The sequence below is a fragment of the Typha latifolia genome, chromosome 15, assembly GCF_019914945.1.
Source record: "Typha latifolia isolate L0001 chromosome 15, TyphaL0001v2, whole genome shotgun sequence".
NCBI classification, from domain to species: Eukaryota; Viridiplantae; Streptophyta; class Magnoliopsida; order Poales; family Typhaceae; genus Typha; species Typha latifolia.
Window position 1 is genome coordinate 762,029 of NC_133100.1, and position 19,925 is coordinate 781,953.

The 19,925-nt window shown below is 36.6% G+C and overlaps 1 protein-coding gene and 1 long non-coding RNA gene across 3 annotated transcripts; one reads left to right on the plus strand and one right to left on the minus strand.

Moving 5' to 3' along the window:
• Window positions 1–4,483: 4,483 nt before the first annotated feature.
• On the minus strand, window positions 4,484–11,342 carry LOC140802329 (squamosa promoter-binding-like protein 16). Its single transcript, XM_073157824.1, has 3 exons — window positions 10,235–11,342; window positions 6,411–6,541; window positions 4,484–5,420 (listed from the first exon to the last, which is right to left on the minus strand). Exons 1-3 carry the CDS (start codon window positions 10,633–10,635, stop codon window positions 4,765–4,767), a joined length of 1,188 nt encoding a protein of 395 aa, XP_073013925.1. The 5' UTR covers window positions 10,636–11,342; the 3' UTR covers window positions 4,484–4,764.
• A 3,628-nt stretch (window positions 11,343–14,970) lies between these two features.
• Window positions 14,971–16,103, plus strand: LOC140802106 (uncharacterized). 2 transcript variants are annotated; one of them, XR_012111595.1, is made up of 3 exons: window positions 14,980–15,276; window positions 15,373–15,635; window positions 15,860–16,103. It is a non-coding gene; the product is annotated as an uncharacterized lncRNA (long non-coding RNA). The 2 variants fall into 2 exon arrangements; XR_012111594.1 differs by lacking the exon at window positions 15,860–16,103 and having other exon boundaries at window positions 14,971–15,276; window positions 15,373–15,772.
• The last annotated feature ends 3,822 nt before the right edge of the window (window positions 16,104–19,925 follow it).

Consider the following 19,925-nt stretch of genomic DNA (forward strand, 5'->3'; position numbering starts at 1 on the left):
ATTCAAAATTAAAGGTGGTGCCTTTGAGCATGAGTGGAAATAAGCTAAGCTCAAGTTCGAGACGAGTTCAATCGACTAGCCTAAATATTGAGCTAGCTTAAAATTTGCTCAACTAAAGATTTATAAATTCACCGTGGAAAAAGAAAATAGTAAATGAATAAAGTAAGGAAGCAAACTCACACTACAAAAAATTCAAGTTATACTGACAGACAAAAATGCCGCTTAAAGTCGTGTCAGAGTTAGACAACACCAATATTTTGGTCATATTCTTCGTCGAAAGATTTGACTGACAATCAGCGAAAATGCTTAAAGATATAGCGGCATTTTATAACCTAGCTAAAAGTAAACAATCTTACCTGGTTGTCAAACTCTTTAATTAAGCCATTCCTTTAGAGCTTGAGTTGAACTCAAGGAGCCTGCCAAGCCAGCAAGCATCTTTGGGCAACCCTACTTTTTAAGTGTCACTTTGCTGGTTTCTTTGAAAGGCTAGACATAACTCACAGTGAACCCATGGAGCTACGAAAGTTATCAGTTGTTTTTTCAGCACCCGTATTTAAGGATGTCACTTCTAGATCTCTCTAGAATCTGACATGTACCATAATCATAATATTAAATAATGTTTGGTGACCTGACAAAAAGTAATCCCACCAAAGTTGAGTTTATGAACTTATCTATTCATTATTAAATAATGTTTGGTGATCTATTATTTTTTACACGCAGTTCGGTAGAAAAATATTAAAGCTAATCTCATATAAGAAATACGTGTAGATAAAAAAATATATATGTGAAAAAATTGGACAGCGAGAAAATTTGGTTTATATTTATATATTGGTACCATACGACTATATGAGTTAGGTTGAGTCAAGTCAAATTAGTTACTTAGCTTTATATTATTATTTTAAATTTTAAATTTTAAATAAATCGAAAAATTCGTATGTGTATCCGATCCGCTAGGAATTTTACTCCTATAAATAAGGGTGGACATGTGTTGATAATTATCATTGAAAAATTTTAATTTTTGCTTTTATCTTGTATCGTAACCGTTAGATCGTTTTATATGAAGTATCCCGATCTTTCAAACCCTAGCCAGCTCCTACCTTTGGCCATCCACCACCACCTTTGGCCGACCGCTGCAACGTCAGATAATTATTATTCTACCCTCTTTCGACTTTACGCCACTTTTTTTATTTTTAACTTTTCATCTCGACTCCTAATTTAGGTGAAACTAGAGTCATTAGAACCCTAAGTCACGAGTCTACCACCACCTAAATTTTCATAATTTTCTTACCTCTGATTCGTAATATATATATCATCAAAATTGAATCTAATATGTTATTCTAGTTTATTCGATTATAACAGGATAAGTCTCTAATAAATAGATAAATATAAATTAAGGAATAAGTTTCTCACCCTTCATTCTTATCTTTATTAGGAATAAAACACCACAGGATTAATATTTTATGTTTAAAATAAAATACTGAGTTATTAAGTGATTTAATTTTTTTTCAGTATTTATCTATTGGGACCATTAGATGGCAGTTAACGTGTCAAAACAGCAGAGTGACTTGTGCCAAACCTTGAGTAGAAAATTATATATAAATCACTCCCTTTAATACTGAATGCATTTTTTTTAATTTATTTTACTCAATTGTGTTTTGTACCATAATCATTTTTTTATCTCTTTGAATTTTATTTTACATCACTGTATCTTTCTATATTCTTAAATAAACTATAAATACACATTATTAATAAACTAAACCCTTCGAACTGTAGCCTAATTTTATATAAACCTTATCATTTTTTTTTGACACATTTACCCCTTAACAGTGAAAAGCTTCTGAAATACCTTTTGTTAGCTATCCAATAGATATTTTCTTTTAACAATGGTATATGAGTGTCACATATCAATGTTAGGCCTTCAAGGGATTATTTGGAGTAGAAAGAAAAAAATGTTGAGACTAAAAGGTTCATCATTTTTTCCCTTAGCACTGTTGGGGAATGAAAGATTTTTTATAATTTAGGAATCAATGTGTAACAAAAGTGAGAGGGTGCACAAGAAAATTAGTAATAATTCAAATGTCTCAGTATGTGTTTGGAAAGAAAATGGTGTTGAATTATATCGGACTTTCTTTATCTAAATAATATAAAGTGGTGTACTTTTATAAAATTATTTCTTAAGATAAAAAATAAGAAATGAGTGATAAATTATAATAAGATATTTAAGAGAGGTTGTAGTAAAATTAAAGATAAATTGGTAATTTGGTTAGTCTATAGTATAAGATATAATTTTGATAAGTAGTATTTATATTCTAAAATATATCTATTTGGTCACCTCCCTCTATCTCTATCTTTTTTTTTTTAAAAGCTGGCTATATTAGGCTGATCTATCCTCCTGCGGGGATAACGGCCTCCTCCAAAACGAGGTTACATAATCCCACGGAGAGAGGGTCCGTCGGCCCCAGCCGAATAGCCCCCAGACCCTGCTTACCACATTTGGCCGCCCAGTCGGCCATTTTATTCACCTCTCGCCTTACATGACTCAGGCGACAACTTACAAAAGAGCTGAGTAATGCGATGCACTCAGCAACTAAACCCCTAATTTTCCACGGGCAGCTGACTCTTTTCTGCATGATCCGAACTAACTCCAATGAGTCGGATTCAACTTCCACCTTGGCGTAGCCTGCCGCAAGTCGCAGTCCCAACCGGAGGGCGTGCCCCTCGGTTCGTGACGACTCACCCACGGACGGTTCCCACGCTGCTGCGACCAGGGTACCGTCCGCAGCCCTTATTACAGCTCTGTTTTGTGAAATGATCCAGATTTGATACGTCGGTTGCTGCATATTCTCTCTCTCACTCGTTCTAATTTGGCTCCAGAAATCCTACATGGGAGGATCTCGTGAGCATGCTGTCCCGAAGACAACTTTGGCACAGATAGATATTCCAAGGAGGTCAAAATAGATTTATGAATATGCCACATTTCTCTTGGAGATTTTTATAAGATATTTTCATGTGTTTGCTGTCGGCTTGGATTATAAGCTAGTAACCTAAGTAAAAAAGAAGAAGAAGAAGAAGAAGAAGAAAGCAAATGGTACCTGATGTGTCTGGAGAATATGATCAAGTTGAAGGCTGACCTTTTGGGAGACAAGTGAAGAAGAGAACCAAAATGTCATCTAGAGACGGTAACTCTGGGCTTTACAGCATAGCATAGATGCTTGTGGAACTAGAATGTCATTTGGTTTAGATCGTGCTGCTTGTATGCACATAATGTTCGTCACAACATTACTTTTACCATCCTACCCATCTTGATGTCAATATTTGAAATCTAGGATTCCTTTACACCCTTGTTTGGAGTTGTTAAGTCAGATTTTAATTCATTTCGGTAGATTTGGATACATTTCAATGTATGTAATGAATTCATTTCTAAATAAAATCAATTGAATTTCTCTTCAAATAAAATCAAATGAATTCCATCTAGAATTGATTCCAAACAGAGAGCCTTAGGGAAGTTTCAACCATTTTATCACATTTATATATGTGGTACTCCCATCTATGGCATGCTCATTTTAAACTCTGCTGCCCTACTGCTTCTGCTGAACTTTCTCCTGCTTAGGAGATGATGATCCCATTATTGCCATGAACTCATGTATCAAATTCCCCATTCTGTGTGCTAAGAGCTGGTAATCCAGGTAGGTTTTCAAAAGCACACCCACAAAGAAATCTTGGAGATTCTAAGACATCAATCTCTCTGGTTTCCTTCCATATTCCACAGTTTATTTGGAGATTGAGAAGATGAAAAAAGATAACAAGATATGTGACAAAGATTGGCTTTGAGTGCAAATTTTAGTATTATAATGTTCACATTACAGGCACCTAAATTTTGGTAAGTGCATAGTTGCATATAGTTTGGCCATTCAACTGCCTCTCAGTGGGAGGTACAAAGAACTTTTAGATTGAGCAAGATTGCCCTCAAATTATTAGCAGAGAACTCCTAAAGAATGGTTAAAAGGAATTAATAACTTCCAAAGGAAGAATCAATCACTTTCAAGGAAATTATAAATACTTGTGGAGAGCCATAATGAAGATAGAAACAAGTCATCAATATAATAACCTACAAAATTAGCTTAAAATTGATGTCAACCTATAATTGGTTAACGGAGCTCTTATTATATAAGAATTTTCGAGTTTGAATTTTAATAATATTAATATTTCGTGGGACACCGATAAATTTTCACTTCTCTCTATGAAAAAAATAGCAGCAAATTGAAGATAAAAAACAAATGAAACCCAAAAACAAGAGAAAGAAAACCTAAGTCCATAGTGGAAGGTGCAAATTAATTACAATATTCTCAAGCATCAAGAGAATATTGATTTTTGCATATTATAGGCGGCTAATTGGCTTACAAAGATGCATATTATAGGCTGCAAAAAAAAAATTTCAGTAATAAAACACAACATAACCTTTTGAGTGTCATAGAATGTAAAATGAAGTAAAGGAACATGTCCTCTGGAGATGATTCGCACTTGTTCATTTTGCATCAACCAATAGACATAGCTCTGAATTAAAGTACCGAACAAAACTATAGAGAATCTTGCAAACTAAAGGCAATGCTAAAGAAACAAATGGTCTTCACAACAGTATCTTACACCAAGATCCTAAGTCAGAGTAAGATTATTATTTATATAACTAAAACAACAACTTGCTACAGGTTACAGGAGCATTAGGTAGTCCAAAAGACCCCGGAGATTTGAGCTACCAATGATTTATTACTGCCAAGTGAAGGGAAGAGCTTGTGGTGTTCCATCCGAGGAAGCTACACCCCCAACATGAAACATATCCTCACAGCGGAGATCGGTATCAGCAGCATCAGAAACTAAAACAGTACCTATTTGCTCATTTACCATCGCTGAACAAGAGAACCCTGTGGATGATACACTATTAGATACCTGAGACGCAGAGTATCGGGTGAGTGCACTGTATTGCAAGCTCGAAACTAGAGGCTGACCCATTGGAATCCTATCCGCAGGCACCATCTGGCCAATATTGATGCCTGAAGTTTGAGTAGGTGATGACAGAAGAGAGAGAGCACAATCAGAGTCCAGCACTTGGGTTAGCCCGTCAGGGAAAATTTTACTGTTGCTACTTTCTGCTGAGCAGATGGGTTTTAGAAGTGGTTGGGAGACTGAGGATTCCATCATAGTTCTACTGCTGAGGGCATTGCCATCGTTGTGCAAGAAAGGGAACCGCCTCCCTTCTTTGAAGCTGCCGGAGAAGGAGCCGGTGAAGGGCTGCTGCCTGTCAATGAATTGCAAAGGTGTGTGATGAGCATAGAGCGCATCTTCCTCAGTTTTGAGGATCCCTCCCCAGTTAGTCTCTGGTGTAGCAGTTGGGAATATTGATGGATAGGTTGAATACTGGATGGCTGCATAAACAAAGAATTCTGATTTCAAACCACAATGTAGCAGAAATTACTATCATGGCCTTTCTTACTATTCCTCACATGTTAGTTTTGGCCTTCCCCTCCCTATTAAAGGAGGGCATCCCATTTGAATGGAATCCCTCATTCATACTAGTGCATTATTTGGTTTTCGTTGAATATCTCCAAATTATCTTAAGCAATTATCTTGTAACTTATCCTCTATGCATGCTACTAGTATCATTTCTTACTCTTTATCATTTCTACTAACACTACTAATCTATCTAACATCATCATGAGGATACTCAACCTTTGAATATGTTGTTTTCTAATTGTGTAACATTCCAGTACTAAGTAGCACTGTAAACAAATGTGACTTGTGCTACATTGACATTGACTTCCACAAAAAGGTTACATATCTGTGTCTAATATACTTCACAAGTGCAGGAGGACCACATAGGATCTGTAATATGACGGAATTTAATGAACTAAACGAAAATGAATAAGCATGTACTATCAATCAAATAATCATACATGTCAAATATCAATCACCATGTCTCAATGAATTGTAATATTAACTTGAAAATTTGCTTGGTAATAACAAAGGAGAGAAGAAAAGAAGGTACATGAATCAGAAGGTGCACAAGGACTCAATATAAGTTTCTACCAAGTAGAATTCTTTGTTAATATACTGTGTCAACAGGGACGTTGATACCTAGAAATTTGAGTACCAAAGCAATAAATTGACATTAGGAATTCGTTACCCTTACGCAAACACATAATCTTCAATATGAGTGTTGATACATGGAAATCTATGTGCCAACACAATACATGACACAAGGAATTCATTCTCCCTACACAAAAACACATAGCCTTTTATATGTAATATGGAATCCTGATCTAGATGTAGTATCACAATGGATATTGATACACTTGAGATATAATACCAATCAAGGTTGCTGAATATATAAACAAAAGTTCTGATTGAGTCCAAACCTTGGTGATTTTGAAACAAGCTCCTAGGATTGATGGTTTCTGGCTGAGGCTTCCTTCGTCGTCTGTTGTGTCCATCAAGACGTTTCCTACAGCTTCGTTTCACCTCATCAAATTCAGCCAGTAAATGGAACCTATGGAACAAAAAAATATTATGTTATAGACCAGCAAAGGCATTTCATGTATGAGTCAGGTGAAGGTAAGGTTCTGGCAAACAATTATAGTCGGAAAGAATTCATCTGCTTTTGGGGAAAAAAGAACTCCATCAATGTAAGGGCAAAGCATACATTACAGAAGAACTACTCTGAACTCAGTGCCTTCCTGCATCTTTTTCCTGAAACTACAATGTAGATACAAATGACCGCTCAATTACTCTTCCAAAATCTGAGCTTTCTGCATCTACAGGACATTATTTTGGTGGTGTGTGATGGCAAGAAATTACTCTGAGATCCAGTAAGAGGCATCATAAATCATGTTGCTGGTCTAGGATGGACAAACATCAACTAGTGTGAGTAATTATTATACAGTTTCATCTGTGTTGCATTCTGTTTGAGCACATCTCCCAAGATTGTCTAAACTCTTTCATGTTTAGAAGAAATTCATAGTCCTGAGGCATGAACTCAACAACAACCATTTAAGGAATTTAGGTATGCCTCCAAACCTATAAATTGACCCAACTTGTTCATGGCAGGCAACCCTGTTGCCCAAAGTTTACTCAGCAAGGAATCAGCACAATTGTCCACATCAATTCGATAACTAACTCATGAAAGAAATTGTAACAAACTAAAGCTGTGTTGCATTCTATTTGATTCTCTGGATTGTGTCAGATAGCACTACCTCCTATTCAAAACTTAATTCTGCCCTTATTGAGACTTTTTCGGGTTCAGAAAATTTTCAGGTCATCCATGATCAACATGACGATAAGCTACAGCTAGATAGTTAGTTAGGTTAGTTTCTCTAACAGTTAACTAAATGAATTAATTCCTGAGCAGGTCAATCTCTTGGCCAAGAAGATTTCACCGACTCTTAGAGATCTGCACTAGGTTGACAGCAGATAGTAAATTGCTAGTTAGCTCTTCCATGGAACCTATTTAAACTTGGATGTCCATTCTACATACAACCACAAATTTACAGAAGAAAGCTTGACGATGATGAATGTGATTCTAAACTTAAAAAAGCATGTGGAATAACGCAACAAAGAGAGAACTACTTGACTGACTCATCCCAGTACAGCAACCCTCGAACACAATTCTATTTTTGTTTATATAACATAGATATCGAACATTCAGACAGTGTTGTTATGAACATGAGCAAGACATATGTCTGATATGAGATTTGTAGTTTTAGCACCATGACAGTACATCATGATTAGGTGAAAGTAAAGAACCAAGATGGCCTCCATCAAGCTAAGTAGTACGATTATTACAAGTTGACCAACATGTAAGTTACTACTTTCATAGTGGAAAGGTATCCCCATGCATGGGCTAGCAATGGTAGGTCTAAAAGGGTACGACTATACTCATATATTTTGTTGGCCAACCGTTACATGCAGAACAAAATCAGTATGGGTTACAGGTTTTTGTGCACAGGCAAACTTGGTTGTCACCAACCTTGAGAAATTAAGTGAAGGCATAAAATATCTCATGCTAAACTTGCTTCAGCGGGGATTGCAAGAATATAAATAATAACAATAGAGAAATTCTAAATTTCCCAGCTAAACTGATCCAATTGTATACTGCAGTGATATGATGAGACGGAGTCTAAATTGTTATTATAATTAGAAGGATAACCTTCTCCAAGTTCCTATAAATTACAGATCGTAGAAGCGGAAAACAGGAATTAACTTAAAAATGGAAGAGTAACAATAAGTATGAATAGCAGGTGAGGCCAGATTAGATCATGATATACTCATATCCATCTTGATTCAGAAACTTGAGACATGTACATTGATGTGCCCCTAGAAGAGACAGATACTTTCGGTAACACTACTCAGTGAAACCCATTAAGGCAATAATCATTGCAAAGTCATTAAAGACCCTAGGCAATGCAAACTATAGCATCTGCAAGGTCTAGAAAGAATGCCTCAAAGGTCAGTAAGGGGCCTAAGACAAAAGGAAAAGGAACGCTCAAATCTAATGAAATAGATCAACAAGAGTTGTAAAAATATCAAAGGAAAAAAAATCTATTTACACAAGGAGTCAATCACATGAATTCATTGAAGAAAAGAGTTTTTTTGTGTGTATACCCTCCAAATACCATATATCTTTGTATCCCTCGAAATATTGTATTTTCATCAACACTCTTGTTTCTTTTATATGCAGACATGCCTCATATTACCATACATTAACCAGCATTTCGACACTACATAAATATCATTGGCACAAAAATTATCAGAAAGAACGTAGTTACATAGGCAACAACTAAACCCTGTACCTCCCAACACTACACCAAATGCACAGGGGTAAAAGATTATAAGCATATTCAAGAAGATGAATGCAATATATAATAAGACTATCCTGCGTAAATTAACTTGGTAAGGAATCATATTATATAGATTGCAAAATGGTCACAACCAAGAATTTCTTCCTAAAGGAAAAGTTATAACAAATAAACAACTTCTTGAACTTTGTTTAAAAAAGCAAAATTATCTTCTGCAAGGAAGCAGCATTTGGCCAGTAGTCAATAGATTTACTTGAATCATTTTTGCAGATAAAAGAAAAAGATATGCATCATCATCCAGAAGTAATAAATTAGCCACATGCAAAAAAGTACATGTCAGAAATCAACTGGTAGAGATCGTGTGATTTCATGTATCCTAGAATTAGGGAAATAGGGTAACATAGCGGAACTGATATTTACAGAGTAAGGATTACTATTGCTAGAGCAAACATAACTAAGATAACTAATATACCCATACTCGTATCTGTTAGACTCCACTCCATTAAATCATATGAGGATAATTTTGTAATTTTTATAAAGATTGCTCTTACATAATAAGTTTTGCTATGTAAATATCATTTCATGTAAAAAAGATTCTCACTTAAAGACCGAAAATAAACATTAGCAAAATAAGGATAAAGAAACAAGAAAGGACAATTGTCAAATATATACTGTGATACGTAGAGCAGTGAATTCGTCAGAACAAAATAGGTAAGAACGCGCAAAACAATGGAAATAAAACTTTCCAGTGCTAATGCAAGAAGATGAGGTGAAAAAGTCTCGAGATTACTAGTGAAAAAGGACTAAACGAGTACCATTTGTCCCATAACAATGATTTCCTCGATTTTTGATAGAATAAAAAAAGAACATTGTGACTGACAAGCATATATCCTTTTCCTTTTGTCTCCAAAGGACCAAGAAGAAGCTAAGAATAACATAAAGTAAGTATTCAACCCAGAGAAAAAAAAATTGAAAACCATCAGTAAATGAACATAAGCAAACAGTACAAGTTTGCAGCTCTCCTGGAGTAGCAACCCCACATGTTCTTTTCAACATTAGCTAGGAATATGAAAATTAACATACTTGAAGCACATCTAGAACAAAACTTGCTTGCAGGATTTCCAAACTAGTGGTCCAATCATCACAAATACCTCACAGGATTTAAGTAAATGAACACAATTACTCGATCACAATTATAGGTGATCATTAAAAAAAAGGATAAAGAAGTAGCAGTTTCACCACCAAGTTATTGCAAAATGCTACTAAAACGTCAAAGTAGGATGATGGCTGCATGCAGAATATAAAATCAAACAAGTATATGATTGAAGGAATGAATAAAGAACTAGCAGTTTCACCGGCCATTTTGTCGAGCAGCTGTGCCGCATTACCTGCTGCACTGCTGGCAAAATCTTTGCTCCTGACCTCCCACCATTACAATAGGAGTCTTGGAGTGGACCTCACACACCTTATGGCGCCTGTGGTAGTCCCTGCAGTTACTAAGATCGGACTTGCACCCATCAACCAAGCACGCCGCATTCTGGGTCGAACTGCTCAGCGCCCGAGCCCTCTTCGACGAGGCTGCCGCCGCCGGAGTTCTCGGTTGGTCTTTCCACTTCTCCGGCGGTGCAAAATCCCCCAACCCGCCGAGTTTTAGATCAACTGAGCAATCCTGGCCAACAGAATGGCTTCCAAAGCTTCCACTTGACCCAATCATGGAGACTAAATTGGCATCGGAGCTCTGGTCCAATTCCACCAAATCCCACGACGACAATTTGGAATCCCAGTCCATGAGAGACCAACCCCCGCTCTTTGATTCCTTTCAACACTAACACCCCCCTTGATGGTTCTCTGCCTCTTCCACCAACTCCAACAAGAAATTTTTTACCAGGAATTAAACAAGAGAGAAGAAAGACCAATCAAAGAAGCCCATCCTTCCTCTGAAGCTCTCATCAAGTGCAAGAAAAGGAGGAAAGACCAGATCTTGACAAATTCAAAAGCACAAAGACGTAGAAACAAAAGGGGAGAAGAGACCAAAAAGAAGGCTGCGAGCAGAACAACTGTCAACAGTGCACAGAGGCAACTGCAGCACAGCAGGGGAAGCGCAGAGGACTGAAATGGGTGCTCTCTGATCACTCAATGACTGACATGAACTCCATTAGAGAAGACTATAAATGTAGTGGGACGAAGGCGAGGGGGGAGTGGATTGGTATATGCAGGCTTAGATATGACATCCCATGTTCAACTTTGTCTCTTGAGAATGGATCACTGTTAAGGTAGATAGGGTCATGGATTTTATAGGCAGAGAGAGGTTTGAGCCTAAGATTATTGGAAGGATAAGAACAGTAACTTTGGATAATGCATATTATAATGGGAGCTGAGTTTGTGTTGCTGCTCTCTCCATAGCACACAGTAACTCTTCTATGCAGAATTGGGGAAAGAACCAACCAAGAGAGAAGACGGGGAGGAGGGGTTGGAAGAAAAGGGGCAGAGAGCAGCAGCTGCTGTCAAACTATTCAAGAGAGATAGAGAGAGACAGGGTGTTGTTGCTGTCAAACTTTTGAGGGGAAGAGTACAAAGGTGGAGAAGAGAGAGAGAGAGAGAGAGAGAGAGAGAGAGAGAGAGAGTGAGAAGATGATGTAGAATGGGTAAGTCACTCTTGTGGGGGATATGCTTCAGCTTTGCTAGCATGTTTCTCTCATCTCTATTTACCTTTCTCTCCTCCTGGGCCAACTACTGTAGTACAGCAGTCTGGACTCCCATCAACCTATGAAAAAAGATCACAAATTTAAATCCCCTTCTCACTAAATCATTGTCACAGTTCAGTAACTAAATCTTACCATTACATAACATTATATATAACATTATATGCGCATAATTTGAATTCGTTATAGTTTATCTTTTTAAGACGGTTAACTCAGTATACTCATAATGTATAACAAAAAATTTATACCTCTATTTTGTTTCGAAATAATTATCAAGTTCTCTAGTGCCTAATTGTTCATAGAATCTAGTTCTTTAGCTTCTTTATATAAGAGTGTTAGCAAAAGTGGTTTGACCACTAGTCAACATCCATACCTAATCTTCTGTCTACCCTAAATACACCCCTTGTTCCTAAAATGCAGCATCTTAGCTTCAACTCCACTAGCCAAGTTGAGCTTAATCTCTTCCAATATCTTGGAATGAAGTACATGCCACCCACCTCCTCAGTTTGTTTTGACTACCAGAAAAGGGAAGAGCACCATTTGTAGTGCTTGTTTGCTCCCCTCCCTTGATATCTTTTTTTATGTTATTAATACCTAGTGCTGGCTAATTAATGGGTGGGGATCATAACCTACTAGGATTGTAGGATTTGCCAATTATTTCAAGAATATGTCATCTTGAGCTCATTTATGGTGATCATCATTATGCAGGCCTCTTTTTTTTTCTTAGTCACATTAAGATACTCCAAAGGACAACTCAAAAGATAAGAATGCTCCAAAACAATTGCCAATATTTGTTTCTTTTACAAGAGAAATGCTTTGGGTCTTTTATAATATTCTTATAAATAGATATTTTATTTAAATTGTCTTTTTTATGTATTGTACCCTTATTTTTATTAATATTCAGTATTTTTTTTATATCCAACACTTTTATTCTTATATGCATTTATAGTGACACAATAAAGGACCTTTAAGAAAAAGAAAATAATTTTCTTTTCTTAGATTTAAGTATACAAGAGAAAGGAAGAGAAAAACTAGATGTGCTCTTTCAAACAAAAGAAAAGAAAAGAAAAATTATATATTCTCCCTTTCTCTCCAACTTTGGAGTAGAAAAATAACCTCTCTTTTTCTTTTTGGTCATGTTCATGTTCATGTTCTCTTCTTTCCTCTCTTCTTTTCTCTTTCTCATCTATTCCTTCCTAAAAGTTTTATTCAAACAATTCTCAAAATATAACACCTATATCTTGTTACTATTTTAGAACTTATAGAAACCTTCAAACTTTATTAACTTGTTGCCATTTTTAAATTATAGGAGAAATTAACCCTTGTGATTTGACCTAATTAATGAAATTTTCCATACTTTTAAAATATGAAATGATAATTTTGCCCCTATGTATTAAGTCAAGGGTGAACAACATTTTCCTTTGTTTTCGGGAGGGATATTTTATTGTCTTACAGTGAGAAAAGTTGGATAATAATTAGTACTATTAAATTATTAATTAGTACTTTTAACCATGGTTTCGTACAATTGAGTTAAACCACAAAAGATAAACATAATTTTTGCTAAATTATAACTATGTGGTTGTGTAGGCCAGAGACGAGTTAAATATTTAAGTTAAAAATAGGAGGGTGTTAGGGTAAATTGCATTTTAACATGTGGTTAGGGCTATGCCATTTTACTGCTATTATTTTTTAAAATTATATTTGATATATATATATATATATATATGGAATTTAAAAAAATTATAAATAATAGTGATCAAATTTTAAATGATAATGATACGACAAAAACATACAACATATCTATCATATCTTAATTAATCTATATTATTTTAATATACTAGAGAACTTATCTAATTATCTATAATTTTATCTCTAATAATTATATTTAAAATTTGGGATATTGGTTAAAGTGATATAGGTGGTGAAATGAAATTAAGCCTAAGAGGTAGTATCCCCAGAAAAATTAACAAGGCTTATCTGGAAAGAGCCAGAGTTAATTTAACCGAGCTCCAACCAACGCGATTAGTTTAACAGCAACGTCTCCTCTCTTGTTAAACAAGTATTCCCGGAATCCCAAAACAAAGGATTAATTTAAGTTAATCCACTTGCCAAAGTACACTACGAAGTTCTCCTCGTCTGCAAACCCAAAGCTCCAGCTACGTGGCGCCACCCCAGCCATGGGTACGTCCTGATGGAGAATCCCATTCCTGACGGCTCTGATCTAACCCCCAAAATTCCACGTGGCATCATCCTAGGGACGCGAAAAGGTTGTGCCTTTACCTATAATATTTCTCAGTCGGTGTCCATCCCTTTTCCCACACGTATAGAAGGAGCCCATCGTTAGTACCTCTCGGATGGCGTCTAAGTTAATCTACTCCCTAGGAAACTGACACACGGGCATACTTTAAGTTGTGGTTAGTCTTCTTTGGAAGTGCCCGAATCTTGACGTGGGTCCGCCCGAATCTCCATGCGTACAATGATGCGGTGACGACATCGACCACGAAGAAAATATCATCAACTAAATTATTTGTCTATTTTTATCTATATATATATATATTAACTTTTTTTCTCCTCTAAAATATGCGAAAATGATCGACAATTTATGTGTAATTATCTCTTTAAAAAAACCAACTTGTTTTGATTAGTTTTTAATTATATGTGTAAATTATTCCTATATTGTTTCTTTACAACTTGATCTTGGCATATATACCACCACCGTTAGGAAATCGTTAATATAAGTCAACATGGGCAACAGGTCATATTGTTATAATTCTTCATCTTATAAAAATATCTAGAACTTAGGTGTTAAAAGAAGTTGGAATTAAATACTTTAAACTTTATTAGGACAATTTTATCAGTTCACACTCACACATACACCAATAGGAGAATAGCAGAGGAAAATAAAAAAATTCAGAAAATTTATATTGTTTTTCTAGAATAAATCTTTAATCCATTAGGCATAATTTTCCTGTCTGAAAGAGTGACTTGTGGAATCTCCTTCAATAAATAAATTCACTCGAACCTGAGAGTCACTTTCTAGCTTCACATAGGCAACCATTGTTGCAACACGGAAAGTCGAGTTTTCGAAATGTGCCTTGATTGCCTTCATACCGCAACAGTGAAAGGGGCAGATCTTCTGCAGCCCGAAATATAGGAATTTCCCCACAGTCTTGTGTACACTGGCAGATCGCATAGGAAAGGGTGGACATGGTAGTCAATCATAACGTGCCAACTACTCGAATGCAAGATACTCATGCCGTCACAGGACACATATGCAACCTGGTCACGGTCAATACTCCTTTGAAATCAAAGATTGTGGAGTTGGATCTAAATCAGGGCTAAGAGTGTAACTTGTTTTTCCATGATATTAAATTTAGAACCTTCTCTAGAATGATATCAAATTTTGAACACATAAAATCCATCGTTGCTTAGCAAGGATGCTCTTCAATCTGGCCAGGGGAATGTCCCTCCCCTAAAACCTGCCGAACAATGAGAGTTTCTACTTCTCTCTGCATCTTTCGACTACCTATGATGGTTCGAAGATGATACATACAGTCCTCAGTTTGCGCTTTGAACTTCGCAAAAACCTCCTCTGGAATGTGTCCAAATTGAACTTTGGGCGATAGTCACAGAAGCCAAGGTTCTCTTCGTAGGCATTAGTTGTTCCCTAGCCGGCTTTGAAGACGAAGCATGACGCAAGTGCATGTCCTCTCGACTCATAGGATCAGGTTTTTTTTTTTTTCCCCTTTCACTGCCTCCATTTCTCAATTCCTTATCAGAGCTTTCTTGTTTGCATTGGGTATTTATTGTGACGAGTGTTGCAGCCTTGTGGCCTCTTCCGTAAGATGCTGGATCACCTTTTCTTTGTGTGCAAGTTCAGTCTGGAGATGTGGACTCATGCGAGTGAGGATTCAAGGCTGGGAACTAGGCTCACTAACAAGATCACTCCGGATTGGATCATGATAGTGTGGAACTAGGATCCAAGAAAAAACCTTCATGTCAACGTGCTCGTCGTGGCTACCATCTCGATGCTATGGAACCAACACAATCAGGTGGTGGTATTCGTGGAGGTGATAGATCATCCCAAGTTGGTAGCCTGCCCCATCTCTTTGAATCTTCCTTTTCTTTCCTTGTCACTACCTTCTTTTTCTTATCATTAGTGTTGCTCTCTCCCTCCTCCCTCTCTCTCTCTCTCTCTCTCTCTCTCTCTCTCTCTCTCTCTCTCCTTTCTCCTTGACCGATGTTTCCTCTTATTGTTAACCCTAGCTATGATCTCCTCATTCACTTCTCCATCTCCATCTTCTCCGACAGATCCAAAGCTCATCTGCTTTCCATAGTCTCAAGGGTATGTTCCTCAAATGGCTTGGAAGTCGGTATTGGCTCCAGTGCTAGCGAGAGTGCCTCCTCCACCCTGTCGATGTCGGCTGTGCTACCACCTCCTCCTCTTATTGTTATAGGGCATGATCGAATTATCTCTCTTTTTGTTTTTTTTAGTGTATCAGACTTATAATCTGTTGGATAAAATCTTCTAATTAAAATAAACAAAATTTTGCTTACTGCTTTCCCTAAACATGCATTTCTTTAGAATATCCCATGAAGCGGAGGTTCGAAAGATCTGTCATCTCTCTTGCCAAGTTGATCAGCAAATCATGTTTAGGCATTTTGCAAAGTCTAAATAACTTATCAATTCTTACTCATTTTGGCATTTTGCAATCGCCCCATGTTTAGTTTTACTATAAATACTTTTTTTCCAAAAGAAAGGAGACACATAACTCTTGTTCAGTCATTAGGAATACTTGTAACTTGTTTTTTCTTTTTAAGGGAAAGCTCTTAGACTGAGGTAATTTATTAACTTCCAAATATTATAACGATAATGGCTGATACACAAATAGTATAGGAGATATAGCGATGACTCACCCACACATAGCCTATAATAGACACAACTACATTTAATCTAAAGGATCAAACTTGAGGGCACAACCACAAATAATAAAATGAAGAACAACCCAACAAATTTCCAAGAGAAAAGAGTCTCGCGTTCAGTATTACTAGCTTTATAACTACATGTTCTGCCAATCCAGCAGTCCATTGCACGGCCCTGAGAATCCACAAAGGTAGGAGAATCGAAAATCACCCACTTATAACACAAAAATGAAAGAGAAAAAAAAAAACCAATACACCTTAATTCCGTTGCACTGCTACAGGAGCAAAATAAAGAGTCAGGGACCACCAAGATGCACATCATTTGAATCCTAACAACACAAACGCCGATGAGCATAGACTACTTTGTGAACAGGTCCTAACGCTCGCCCTCTAGGGCCCTCTCGCCCACCTAGAATGGCCTCTCTCACTTGGCATGGCAGTGAGGCCAGTGAACAAAGAACACACTAAGAAAGGGTGGGCCCGTAGCGGCGGATCTACTATGCCAACAACAGATTGAGTGGCTACCAAGCTTGGATCCGACGAGGTGAAAAAGAGCGGCGACGATAGTGAGGAGCGGAGATAGGGAGCAGAAGCGATAAGGGGGGTTTAAGATGGCGTCCAAGCATGGAGGTAGAAGGTGAAAGAGAGCGGTGGTGGTGGAAGGACGATGTCCAAGTACAGATCCAGCAAGGGAGGGGAGTAGAAGGAGAATGGCGGAGGCGATGAGGGGTTAGAGGGGAGTAGCAACAATGAGGGTTTATAGGATACGAGCAATGAGGGAGAGCGGTTACAACGAGCACGGTATAGAGCGACAGTGACATGGAGGTGAGAGGGAAGAGGAGAGGCATTAGCGGGTGGCGTACAACGACGTCGAGAGGAAAGAAGAATGGTAGCAAGGAAGCACGAGGAACATCTGATTGTAGGAAAAGAAGAAAAACAGTGCTCTCCTCTCCTAGCTCGTGGCTAGGGGAGAGGGAAAGCATCACTAGCGACGGTGAGGGAGAAAATCCATCTTAGGTGGGAATGAAAAATTTTGCACCAAACCCTAGCATAGTTAGGCCGGAGCAAGAGAGATCCCCATAGTATGCTAAATAGTTTAATTGGAATTTCTTCCGAAAAAGAAAATGTGAAAAAGAGTAGCATTAATTAATTTAGCGAAATAAATTCATTATAAACATTCTTGTAATCTTCTTTATTGAATGGGTCTGTAACTACGTAAGCTGGACAATATAAGCTACCGTCTCTGAGTACAAAACCCATTTGGCCTACAATATGATCGACATCATCAACATCATCCACCTATCCATCTATCCATCTATCCATCATCTATCCATCATCCATCCTAGCCAAGAAAGCAAGGGCATGGCATGGCCCAACTTTTCTTGCTCCCTCTTTAGCAAAAGCAAATGTCACAATCTGTGGTCTGCCGACGAAATCTAATGCCCATATAGCCCTCTTCGCATCCATAAACCATGACACATTTCTGAACACAAACACTCTCTTATATCACTATATAGTAAAAGGCCTGGAATGACATTAATGGTGACTTGGGTACTTGCCAAAATCCCTCTTCTTTTCAGAGCCAATCTTTCTCGTGAGCAGAGAGAGAGAGAGAGAGAGATGGTCAGAATATGGCGCCTCACTTTTTAAAAGCCTTTCATATGGGCTTCCCTGCTGTGCCTTTCACTTCCTTCTGCCCTCTCCTCTCTTCTTTTGGTTGATGAACAGTACTATCTCCATCTATAAGAAAGTAGCACTTGTACTATTTCTCAACTTTCTGTCTCTGTTTCTTCAATATAATTTTCTCACTTATTATCTATTTTCCCATAGACTCTTATTTTTACAGCATTAGCTATAAAATATCACATCATCATCTAGTTTCTCGTGATATTTTTTTATATTTAGACCTCAAATAAATGTAAAATAAGGTTCTCTTAGTATTTACATTAATATCTCAGAATACTTTCCAATTTCCATTATTTCTTGACATCAGTGGAGTTTGCCTCACTTGCTATTTGCTTTTGGGTGGGGGACCTCATAGTATATAGGACATAAACATCACAAGCTTCAGAGGAGGCTTCACCTCTCTAGATTGAAAATAAAACCTCTCTAGATTGAAAATAAAAGAGAAGGAAGTGATTAATTTTCCTAGTTTTATCTATATGTGTAAGTTAGGAAAATATAAACTAATAACTGGAGAAGACTTCCCTCTCCAAGTAGAACTCTAATCACTTTTTATTTTTAATTCACTGTTAGCAAGTAGTTCTGTCCTTTTTTTGTATAACAGTAGCTCTGTCCTTGGACAGCTACTCATTTGAAAGTACACAGGAGATTTTTCCACTGTGTGTTAGAAGAAAGTACATAGGAGATGTTCTCCAAATAAAATCTTTCTATTTGCATACCACCTAAAATATAATGCTTTTTTGGCTTAGATATTGTTTTCATCCATCTCCACCTTAGATGTAACAGTTCATTACCTATCCATGTTACATCATCTAAATTGAGTTCTCTACTTATTTACTTCTTTATTAGTTTGATTTTGACTATATACTTAAAAACTCTCACCCTGATCAAAATTGGAACTCCTGTACAGTGGGCCCATATAAAAATTAGGTGAAATTTGCCTTAGATTTAAATTAACATAATGAGAATATTTCGTTAAATAGAGATATTTTATTTTTAAATATCTAAAATACTTTTAGTATATGTTAGGTTTAGTTGAGTTGGGTTTAGTTGGATTGAGTTTATTTGAGTTTGATTGAGTTAGTGTAAATTGAGTAAGTATAACTTAGCTGAAATATTTTTGTAATATGTTTAGTATAGTTAACTTAATCCAGATGTTTATTTAAGCTTAGCTAATACATATAACGGTATGATATTTTTTGTATATATTCGCTATATTACAGGACTCAATTTTTAAAATTTATAAAGTGTAAACTATAATTTTATTAAAAGTAAGATATAATATACAAATTTTTCTACGCTCTCCTTAATCTATATAATATAATTATTATTTTGCCCCTTCTTAATCTCTCAAATTTTCAAAAAATTGAAACTCTCGGTCACTTCATAATGCTATTATAATAGTAGCTGAGCGTGATCGACTATACGATTAACATGGTAAAATACTAGAGTCCAGAAGGAGGACAAAATGGCGGCGTACTTAGGAATATTTTGAATAGGTTTCTTATTAATTAAAAATTACTGTACTTTTTTAGCTTATCCTTTTTGTGATTAATTTTCTTAACAATTACAAAAAAATGCACAAAGAGCATAACAAGAGGATATACTATAATTTAATCACTCCCTCTCTCATTCTGCAATTTATCTCGTCGATTTTGCTGCTTATAATTAAGAAGAAAATAACAAGCAAACTGATTTATCTTAGTTCTTATGTGTAGGTATTCACTCTCTTATATTAATTTATTGTCCTTTTTATGATATAATATTTGAG

Coding starts and splice junctions, on each gene's coding strand:
- LOC140802329 (XM_073157824.1), bottom strand. CDS start 10,635: ATGGACTGGGATTCCAAATTGTCGTCGTGGGATTTGGTGGAATTGGAC. Junction 6,542..10,234: donor TTTTGCCAGCAGTGCAGCAG/GTAATGCGGCAC, acceptor TTTGTTCCATAG/GTTCCATTTACTGGCTGAAT. Junction 5,421..6,410: donor CTTGTTTCAAAATCACCAAG/GTTTGGACTCAA, acceptor TTGTTTATGCAG/CCATCCAGTATTCAACCTAT.